The 12,133-nt window shown below is 31.0% G+C and overlaps 1 protein-coding gene across 2 annotated transcripts in view; it reads left to right on the top strand.

Moving 5' to 3' along the window:
- LOC136983812 (vacuole membrane protein 1-like) overlaps positions 1-12,133 on the top strand; it is a 69,451-nt gene that overhangs the window by 39,491 nt on the left and 17,827 nt on the right. For both annotated transcript variants that reach the window (XM_067280676.1, XM_067280677.1), the window contains exons 7-9: positions 5,066-5,117; positions 10,129-10,217; positions 10,703-10,783. In XM_067280676.1, coding sequence (XP_067136777.1) covers positions 5,066-5,117; positions 10,129-10,217; positions 10,703-10,783 — 222 coding nt within the window. The remainder of the gene's footprint in view (positions 1-5,065; positions 5,118-10,128; positions 10,218-10,702; positions 10,784-12,133) is intronic.

Below are 12,133 nucleotides of genomic sequence, written 5' to 3'. Positions count from 1 at the left end.
AGATCGGTACCTTGGCTGGGTAAGGGTTAAGCAAAGAATTAATACAAACATCACCATGAAATTCCAGCAATTTTAAATTTGGTTGAAAGCATTAGTTACATTATAATTGGGTTGTTCGGCAAGTTTGTAGCGATTTTTGATAGCCGACAGTCGAGACACCAATTGACGCAAAAATGATTAGAATTGTACAAACCAATGAATATTACGATAAATGACCTTGAGACGCGTCCGTTACAAAAAAACCGTTAAGATTATTCAAATAGCGTTTAATTTGTCTCATTGCAAAAAATGGATGCAAACAACGTGCATTATCGACACTTGTTTCTTTTCTTTTTTCGTAAAGGCAAAAATGCTGTACAAACAGCAAAAACAATGTGTGGTGTTTATGGCGGGAGTGCTGTATCAGAATCAACTGTTCGAAAGTGGTTTGCAAAATTTAAAACGGGTAATTTCAGCCTTGAAGATGCTCCTCGCTCAGGAAGACCTCCTGTTATTGAAGAGGACCAGATCAAAGCATTATTGGATGAAAACCCTCATTACACAACTCGAGAGATTGCAGACATAGTGAAATCATCAGACAGTACTGTATTTCAACATCTAAAGAAGCTCGGATACGTGAATCGTTACGACATTTGGATACCTCACGACTTAACGGAAAAAACTTACTGGATCGCATCTCCATTTGTGATTCTCTTGAAAGACGAAATGAAAATGACCCTTTTCTGAAGCGTTTAGTGACAGGTGATGAAAAGTGGATCATTTATAACAGCATCAGCCGAAAACGATCATGGGGTAAGAAAAATGAATCACCATTAAAAACTCCAAAGGCCGGTCTTCGTCCAAAGAAGGTCACGCTCACTGTCTGGTGGGATTGGAAAGGAATCCTGTACTACGAGCTGCTTCCACAGAATCAAGCAATTGATTCTGATAAGTATTGTTCCCAATTGGATAAGCTGAACATGGCAATTAAAGAAAAAATGTTCGGAACTGGCCAATAGAAAAAGCATTGTGTTTTACCAAGATAATGCCAGACCTTCGCACGTCTTTACGAACACGCCAAAAATTATTGGAACTAGGCTGGGATGTTTTACCCCACCCCCTTACTCACCCGACCTTGACTCGTCGGACTACCATTTGTTCCGTTCTCTACAAAATTCCCTTCATGATAAAAACTTTGATACTTTGGAAGCTTGCAAAAACCACGTGGATCAGTTTTTCGCGGGAAAAACCGGAAAGTTCTACGAAGAGGGTATCATGAAGCTGCCCCATAGATGGCAACACGTCATTAAAAACAATGGTGCATACATACATTTTTAGTTTTAAAACAATTTTTTTTATTTCTCTTAAAAATCGCTACGAATTTTCCGAACAACCCAATACTTTAATGATTATCATTTAGAATAAAGAAAAAAATAAAAAAAAAATTCAAAAAATAGAGCATTTAAGAACTTTGATTGTTTCTGTAAATGGAACAAAAACACAAAAAATGTACAGAATACAATCATAAATGAATAAATATAAATTTAAGCAATGTTCTATATGTATGTGTGTCTACAAACATACTATGAGCACATTAATACAAATGAATACAGAATGTGAAAGATAAAATAAAAATATATATACGAAAGCAATATAGATATACCAATGTGACATGAGGGAGAACAAACAAGTTATGGAATTTTGTAAGCTAGTGGTAAACTAATCAGCATGTGTCATAATCTGTGCTGGAACTGTAGTGAATTCTGTGAAGAATTTTCTGAAGAACTGTTCTGTTTTTGAACCTAGAATTCTATTCATACTATACTTGCTTACACCAATGGATTTCACTTGGTTTTATACCCTGCTGGTCAAAAATCTGACAATATTATGCTGTTCTTCCTTTATGCACTACTTGAGAGGTGCTGCTGTTTTCTCAGCATGCTGCCTTATGTTCTTCCATGTCAACAATGTTGTCAGTTGCAGTTACTATTAACTGTGATTTGAAGTTTCATGTGTCAAAATTACTATGATATATTGCTCATCCTCCCAAATTTTAATGGTGTTTTTCCAGTTTTCTATTGAACTTGCCTTGAATATTTTCTTTTTCACTATTAAATGACAAAAACGTGTTTTTATTTCACAATGAAGTGACAATTTAAGACCTTAGACTATCTACACATCCACTTTATTCAGTACTGTATCCTTTGTATATTTGTTCCACCCCTCTTCTATTGGCATAATTATGGCTTTTATGATCATTTGCATCAAATTTTTTATAAAATTACATTAAAACCAACTTTCAGTTTACTTCTATTGTTGACTTACTGTTGTTTGTTATAATGAATGATAACATCGGTATTTTACCAGATGTGTTTGACATTCACCATTTAGACTTCGTTGTGAAATAAAAACAATTAGAAATAAAGACACAGTTTTAACAAAAGAAACACAAAAAGGTTTAAAAAGTTTGTATAGCACAAATAACTTCCTCCTCTTCCTCATCACATCCTGGTATTTTAAGTCGATGAGTAGCTTCATTAAGGTTTAAGTATTCACATATATTTAAAGCACTGTTAACTCTAACAAGGTCATCAAATGCTTTTTTCATATTCCATGTTTTTTCAATTGTCAGTTTACCCCACTTTCAAACACTTCCCAAACTCGACATCCATTAAAATCTAATCCAGTTTTTCTAAAACAGTTTACAATTATTGATTGCTTTATCTCATCGCATGATTTTTTAATAAAGTGCATTGCATCACGAATGCTTAATTTTGTTTTGAATTTCCACCTAATAGAAGTGAACATTATTACACTTACATCTTGCACCTGCTATGTGCAATGCTTTAGTTTTTTATATCTGCATACTTAAATCCTAATGAAGTTATTTCAACAGCAAAAATAATCCTTATTTTAAGAGGTTATATCACTAGTACAGTTTGGAGGTAAGAACTTGAGTTCACTAATTTTCAGATGGATGACTTGGACATGAACTCAAGAACGAAATAATTTTTTTGTTGTTGGAACTCAGTTGTCTTTAATTTTTGATTCTTATTAACCTCTGTTTATTCATTTTTCCTTTGTGGCACTTCTCCCACAAAAGCAAAAGTTTTACCAGGTAGAAGACTGAAAAGTAAATCTATTTAGTCAACCTAAAATATGTCTTTAGGTTTTCAGTCTTCAAGAAATGAATTTATTTTCTCCTTCCTCTCTTTCACTGTTTTAGGATTAATACTTTTACTCTCACCGTTCAATTTTATAGATCAGGTTATGTCTTCTTTTAAAAGAATCTATTCATGCATTTGATGCTTTAAATATCCGTAAATTGAAGTTTTTTGCAATTTTAAAAACTTTTTCCCTTATTCTCAGTCTATCAATAAGAATGTTCTGGGTCTGAGAGAGAGAATTTAATCTTGTAGTATTTCTTTAAGTTCATATCTTCATGACATTTTCTTTTCTTGGTAAATGAACTGCTCTTTTTAACATTATTATCAATGTTCTATCAACGTTTAACAATTGTATTTGAAATCAAAATTGAAATTTTTAGTCACTTCATGAGGTTTACTTTTTACTCAACCAAAATGATCACTTTAAATAATCTGGCTATAAATTCACTATTATTAATGATTAGATACTAATTAATTTGGTACTAGAGGTAGACTTGAGTATCTTTGTATCAGGCTTTGGGATGTTTGGTATACTTATGAGGTTTACTTTTGTTTCCATACAGGAGTCTACTTATTTCAATACCTGTAGTTTCTTGTATAGTGAGAGATTATACATTCTTTTCTTAGCTTTCATTTTCTTTATTATGTGGTTGAAAAAGATTAGTAGACTGTTTGTAGTGAAGTAACTTTAAATCCCATGCCCATATGGAAATACTTTACTCAAACAGTACTAGAACTGAATTAATTATGGCAGATTGGCAACAGTAGCATTATCTACGTCATAAAAATTCATTTATTTTAATTTCTGTTTCTTGTTGATGAAAATATGGCTTTAAAAATTATGGATTTAATCAGTCAAAATATGTAAATTTAAAGAAATGTAGAAAAACTGAAAAGTAATTTACAAGAAAATTTTTGTATAGAACTGACTAAAAGAAAAAGTTTACAACAGAAAAATATGGTGTAAATTATAGGTAAATGTTAATTATTCTTGGGACATATGTACATGGTTTAACTATATTATCAAATGGATTTTTGTACAGTGGAACCTCGGTATACGACCTTAATCCGTTCCCAATGTTTGAACTTATACCGAATAGGATGTATACTAAAGCAACTTTTCCCATAAGAAGTAATGTAAAAATTATTAATCCGTTCTCATGTTAAAAAAAACCCCCTCTTGATATGGTATATCAATGGGGTTGTAAAATAATTTAAACACCGTTTGAGCACATTAATAAAAAATAAATTTTATTATAGATTTTTGAAGTTATTACAGTATAGTGTATTATATTATTTAAATCATTAAATCAAAATCAAATGAAATCAAACTCTCCTTAATACTAATAATTTGTTTAGAAATTGATATAACCCCTTTTCAACGTTAGCAGATTTAATAATGTCTTTATTTTTCACGATTGTCGATATCGTCGTTCTCGGAATACGGTATGCAACGGTCAAATCTCGAACACCCGTGCCACCTTCATATTTCTCAACGTTCTCTTTTTTCAGTTCCATTGTGATTTCATTTTTTTTAGTTTTCTGTTGCTTTTCATTTGCCTTTTTGCAATTCACGATTAATAAAAATAATAAAATTTTACTTACAAATTAAAATCAGAAGAAATTTAACAAAGTAATAAACCGTGGAACCGAGAACATCTAGTCTGGTCTAGTACACCGATAGTGCTACTTGTTCATAGATGGTGCGTATAATTGAATTAAGTCGTATACCGAGCAAAATTTGTTTCGTCCAAACAGGGCGTATTCCGAATTGGACATATTCTAAAGCAGACGTATACTGAGGTTCCACTGTATTTTTAACTTACTTAGCATTCAACTCTGACATTCATCTACTTTTTATTTATATATAACTTTTATATAATTTTTATTTTATTTAATATTTTTTCTAATCTTTTAAGGGTGCTGGCACAGCTTTAGGTGAATTACCTCCATATTTCATGGCCAAAGCATGTAAGTTTTGTAAAAATTCAGTTTTATAACCTCATTAAAATTTATATTGACTGTTATCCAAAAATTTTTAGTTAATTGGCAAATAAGCTGAAAATCAAAATGACATTTTTTGGTTTTGTAATATTTTTTTAATGCTGAAATTTTTTAAAATTAATTTTTAATTTCATTGAAATAAAACTTCCATCAAAATAAAATTCAGTATATAAATTTTATACTGCAAAATGTTTGAATAAATCTACCATTTTGTGTTCTTATCAAAATTTTAACAACTCATTAATGCTAAAATTTCAAATAAAAATGATTTAAAATTTTGTCAAAATTATGTTTTGTGTATCTTTTTTAAGTAGATATATCAATCAATCAATTAATCTTTATTATTTGATATAACTTTTGTTATTACAAAGGGGGTTAAAAGAACATTATTGTTTTAAGGTAGCCACATGAACAAAGAAATTGTATAATTTATACAAAGTTAGCTTGGAAAAATTATCACCGAGTATAATTTGATAACAAAAATCAGATGGCAAGAGTAGCAGCTCGGATATCCAAAAAGAAGTTACAAGAATCGAGAAGGTGTTTTCTCATATCCATCACTACTGATCCACAAAAAAAAACACTCTGAGTCGTCCGAGATATTAATTGATTTGCCATTTAGGTTTATGGAGAACCTATTTAGTCTAAACTGTGCACCAAATGACTTTAGTTTATAACTCAAATCAGACAATAAATAAGGCATTGGACTCCACTTTCCATTAAGGAAGATTTCACTGTTCCAGCCTCTTTCAGTCAAATATTGAACATCCCTAAACCAATACAGGTCTCTCAATCGTCGATCACAGTCCAGAAAGAACTGACTCTCACTTAAACACATATAGCTATATGACAATCCTATATTATTTAATAATCCTTTAGCGATAGCTGGCCATGGCTTCAAAAAAGAATTACCATCCATCTTTGAAAGTCTTGTATATGTCAATTTTCGATAATCGTCTTCCGGTAGGTCAACTAGTTTCCTCCAAAATCTAAACAATTTTATCACCAATCCAATTGCAAGGGGAGGTCTTCCCAATTCCATTCTCAATGCAGACCCCGAGACAGATCTGTTAATATGAAACACCCGCTTAAAGTAGAATAATTGTATCGGTTCAAACTTGTCCACTAAAACACCGCCCCAAACCGGGAAAGCATAAAACATACTTGGTCCAATCAAAGAATCAAATAGTTTAAAGTAGTTATTTAATGAAGACGCTTTGATTTTAATAAGTAACGAGACGAGATTGGAGATCCTAGATCTTGCAGCAGGTAACACCTTGTTTAAATGATAGGAGAATGTACCATGTGAAGAGAAATAAATACCCAGATATTTAAAGTTAGACGCAATTTCAAATCTATGGTTTTCTAAACTAAAACTATCTGTTTTTTTAAGTTTTCCACCTCTACGAAAGATCATAAGCTTTGTCTTTTCCAAATTAATTGCCAATCGATTATCTTCACAGTATTTCCAAGTAAGATTAAGTCTTTCTCTAAGCGAAGAAGCCGAATTAGCCAAGAGAAGGATATCATCAGCATAAAGAAGACAGTTAATTTCAACATGAGAAGATAAAGGTATCATAGAACTTTTACCTCTCAGAAGCCCAGGGAGATCGTTCAAAAACAAAACAAAAAGGATAGGACTCAGTGGTTCTCCTTGAGGTAGCCCTCTATTGGACTCAACATAATCAGTGCTTAATGAAAAAGTTTCTATAAAATATCTAGTATTGGAGAAGAGACTCTTAAGTAAGTTGACAAAAAACGAAGAAAGACCAATGCTTCTAAGCTTATACCATAACAAATCATGATCAACTGTGTCGAAAGCTTTCTTGAGGTCAATAAATGCGGTATATAATTTCCCTCGTTTCCTCGATAGTGATATTTGAATAAGACCGGTCAAAATAAACAAATTATATTCAACACCTCTATTTTTAACAAATGCTCCTTGAACAGGTGTAACAATATTAAATTCGTTCATCCAAATCCGGAGTCGATTTGCAACAATAGTTGAAAAGACCTTTCTAAATACATTAATTAAAGCGATTGGTCTATAATTAGTTGGCGTCTGCCTACATCCCTTCTTATATATCATTCTCAAAGCAATTTGTTTCCAAGATAGTGGAAAGGAGCGCCTAGACCAAAAGGAATTAAACATATCTAATATATCCATTAGTATTTCTGTAGAAAGGCATTTTATCATTTCATTCCTTATATTGTCAGGACCTGGGGCCTTAGATGATCTTAGTTTTCTGATTACAACTTCTAATTCGCTCAGGGTAATAAAGTCATCCAAAAGAGGCACAGTATTATTAAGACTTACATCGATATAAATTACTGTATCTGGTCCAGCGAAATACTCTTGCAAATAGTTTAACCAATCCGAGGGAGATATAGCATTTTCACACGGTTTCTTAATTCGAAACTTATTGACTAGTGACCAAAAATCTCTAGTATTTTTTGTCTTCAATAATAGTGAATTTATTTTAGCCAAAAAGATCTTTTTCTTCGCCTTACATAGCGACTTGTAGCTTTTATTTAATTTACAATATTCGTCCAAGAGGTTTCTACTTTTGTTTCTTCGAAACATTCGTAGTATTCGGTTCTTAGATTTCTTTAAACGTAGACACTGTGGATCAAACCATTGCTTCTCAAATGATAACAAGGAAATGTTCTTCTTGACCATCCCACATCGTAAAGCCGAAGTCAACAAAATGTTTAATAGTTCATCATAGTAACTCTGCGCATCCAGCAAAAAAGTTGTCTTAATCGAGGTATACAGCGAGCTAACCAAAGATAAATAGTCATCCGATCTATCTTGTTTCCATACGTAACGAATTTTTGGGAGTTTCAGAGTCCGTACGCTATCTATTGTAAATTCAAATGAAATTGGGATTGGAAAGTGATCAGAATTGAAAATATCAAGAACTCTAAAATCCAATAATCTATCTAATAAATAAACATTTACTGTTATTAGATCTATAACAGATAGACCAACTGTTGAAAGAAAAGTGAATTTAGCTGGATTGTCTGAGGCACATCGACCATTTAAAATATATAATCCATGCGACTTAATCAGTTTTAAAAAACTTTTTCCTCTTTGGTTCAGTGTTAAGTCATTAGATCTTCAGGAATTTAGAACATTAATATTACTCCCAGCATAAAAATTATTTAGTTCTTCGCCTATTCTGGCATTCGTGTCACCTAAAATAACTATATCGTTGTCAGGGAAATTCATCAACAAGTCTTCCAGTTTTTTTAACAGAAAATCATAAAGATCTATTCTCATATAAACAAGAACAATAATCAAGCTTTGACTAAGTGAACAAAAAAATCTTCCATAATTTAATTTAATCACCATAAGATTATCGGAGTTAAACAACATTTCCGAGGAGCCCAATTTCTGGGAAACTGCAAGAATAAGACCGCCATAAGGACGACCGGGACCAATTGGTTTTTTAGCAAGTTGTTCATATAGAAACAAATCTGGGTTCAACATAGAGAGAACCGGTTTGAAATACTTAGTTAACCATGTCTCAGTTAAAGCAACTAAATCATAATTTTGCAATATATAAATGAACTCTTGGTCATTCACTGATAAGTCCAGCGTTCCTTGGCAATTCCAAGACAATATCCTCATTTCCAAAGTTTTATTTGTCTCGTTAGCAGTTGTTCCACTTAACCTTTTTGGCTGGGTTTGTCTAAAAAAGTATCGATCTTCTGTAGTTCATTCGTATCCAAATTAAAAGTAAATTTGTCACCATCAACAGCAAAAGTATTTCTGAAAGCCGACTGCCTGACTGGCAGTCGGCTTTCAGAAATACTTTTTTTTTCAAAGATTTTGCTTCCGCAAAAAAGGGCAACAGTTTTCTACGCCTTAATCTTGATCTGTATGACAAATCGTCAAAGACTCTAATGCGCAAGAATGACGGCGACGCCTGAATTTTCTTTAAATTTTTAAAGATAACTCTTTTGTCATCTTGACTACAGAGTTTAAACAAAAAAAGTCGAGTTCCCGATATTCGATAACTATTAACTAAAGGAATAGACTTCCTGCTCTGTCTTTTAAATAATTCAATAAAGCGATTAGCATTATTAACTATTTCCTCGTCATCGCCACTCAAACCAGAAACAATGATATTATCCTTCTTCGATTCGTTATGAACCGAGTCTATATAATAATTTTGAAGAGAAAGTTTATCCATACATACAGTTTTAAAGGACGAAAGTTCAGCAATTTCTCCTTCCAGGCGAGACAGACGTTCGTCGTATTCCTTATGTAAATTAGACAGCCAGTCAAATTTCGACTACGATTCCTCCAGTTTCGATAGAATAGTATCAAAACGTTCCTCGAGGAGACACAGAATCTTCTGAGGTAGTTGAGAAGGAATATCCTGCGATGCAAAATAGTCCTCCAGTCGAGACGATTTCAACGTTGGTTCGCTTGGAGATCGACGGCATTTACCGGCAGAAGTCGAAGCTTTATTGCGAGGTGAAGAAGGTGGTGTACGAGACATTGGGCCTGGGTTAAGTTCGACTCCTCCAATAACAAGCAAAAAGAACAAAATTAAAAAAGAAAGAAAGTATCACAGTAGAAAAAGACATCTTCTATAAAGTCAATTAATGGCAGACAATAAATTGTAGTTCGAAACAGTAACTCGCAGAAAAAACACGCCAGCAGCCAGCACTGTCAACAGCGCCCCCTTTAAGTAGATATATTAAGTCTAACTTTCCAGACTATTTTCAGTTCATAAGAAATCCAAATAATGTAGGAAATTTGAAGCAGAGTCCAAATTTATTGGATTAATAAGCTTTCTTACAACCCAAAAATAGCCCAGGAAGTTATGCTTAGTGATTATGTAGTTCAGTCTTGATTATGTTGTTTAAATACATAATTAACAGAAAATTAAATATGATTTTTAGCATTAGGTAATTACCGTAATTTTATTGTAATCTGTAATAAATTTAACTAATTAAATTTTAGCAAGATTATCGGGACAAGATCCAGATGACGACGAATTGAAACAGTTTGAAGAATTAATTCGAAAAAAAAAAGAACATCCAGAAGAACAGGTTAGAAAATAATTTATTTCATTCTAGAATAAGATACAGTTTATTCTTTAAGTAATATTTTTCTTTATATTTTTAAATAAAAAACTTAAAAGGAAATAATGTTAATATTTCAAATTATTATATTTTTTATCTTTCAAGTTTTATAAATCAGTTTGTATTAAAAAAAGAATGAAAAGATTGGTATTAGAAATGATAGTTCATAATAACGAAACAAAATGTAAAATGTTATTTCAATTGCTAAATTAAGTAGTTCAATGAAAGTTATTTTATTTTGAAAAATATAGGATGAATTGAATCAATTTAATGTATAGTATGGAAAAACCAAAACCTGCAGCTTGTTAAAATGTGTGTGAACTTTTGGCACAGACTTTGTATAAATAATAATTTGTATGGAATGTTATAGTATTATAATTAATATGTCAAAGATAATTTAATCAAATGTAAATAAGCATGTAATATTAAAACTACAAAATTTTTATTTTTAGTCATTTATTGATAAGACAAAACTGGCAATCGAAAAACTAGTCGAAAGAGTTGGATTTTTTGGAATTCTTGCGTGTGCTTCGGTAAGTAATTGCTTTCTTTGTACAAAAGCTTAATTAAATAACTTATTTTGCATTGAAATTTTATAAATTTAGACAATAGAAGATAAATTTTTCAGAAGAAAAACAATTTGGATAACAACTGAAACTATTGTACAATACTGTTTGAAACAAAAATTTTTATATAAAATCAAATCTAATAATTTTAAAATTAATTTTTGATATTGCAATTAAGAAAAATCCTTTAATCTAGCAAAAGTTATTTCAGTTAACAACATTTCTTATAAGTTGTCTTTGGATTAAATCCAAATAATCATATAGTTGTTTTCTAAAAGTATTAGACTTATGGACAATTTATTTCTTAGAAAACTTTGTCTTTTTTTATTTCAAAAACACTATGTTGGTTAATAACATTTAATTTTATGTTATGCCTCCTATAAGTGTTTTTTACTAAAGACCAAGACTACAAAATCAACTTTTTATTAAACCTTTAATGCTATGTATTTTGGATGCTACACATCCCATCCCTCTTTAGGCTAAAAATGTTTTTTAGAAAGTACACAATTACAAATGAATTAGGTAAATTATACAAATTTTAAAACCATCACTGACCTTTCTACAATTATTAGAACCACGTGCACAGATATACAAGACACTCACTATTCCACCTGCATCTATAGCACTTATTACTGAAGATGATGTCATCCCATACGTCATCTGTTTCCATTCCTCTATTTAAATTTATTAATGTTTTATTATTATTCATTATCATTATATGCTCTTTAAATTTTTCTAAATAATTTTTTCTTTAGCTAATATTTTTACATGATTTTTGTCAATGGTACAATTATATTTGTTACAATGGATAAATCATGGTGATTGTTTGTACTTTAATCTGATTGCAGATTCGTGCTCTTGTACTCTAATACCTAAAGATCTACCAGTTTCACTAATATAGTACACTTTGTTATCACAAGTACAATTTAACTTATAAACTATACTGTACATTTTCAATTTTTCCATACATGAATTATTTGTTTTAATTAACAGATCTCTTGATTTATTATATGTTGCTAGATTAATACCACATTTTCTAAATACTTTGTTATATTTTTTGAATATGCCCTGAACATAAAAATTTATTATCACTATTGTTAACCTTTACATTAAATCTATACAAATTATGATTTTTAATCCATTTGTTTAGTAATGCATTTGGATAATTGTTAAATAAAAACTTCTGTTTTAAATTCTGTTGATATCTCATTATATCCTGTAAATTTGTTATTCTTGGCTAAGGTTCAATAACATTCTTTTTTGCAGTTAATGGGGCAATATGATCTATAATTTATCATTTTTTCCATATTACATTGT

The sequence above is a fragment of the Centruroides vittatus genome, unplaced genomic scaffold (genome assembly GCF_030686945.1).
Source record: "Centruroides vittatus isolate TY-2023 unplaced genomic scaffold, ASM3068694v2 contig_89, whole genome shotgun sequence".
NCBI lineage: Eukaryota > Metazoa > Arthropoda > Arachnida > Scorpiones > Buthidae > Centruroides > Centruroides vittatus.
Note: the sequence above shows the minus strand (reverse complement) of the source record. Positions and strands in the feature narration are given on the sequence as shown.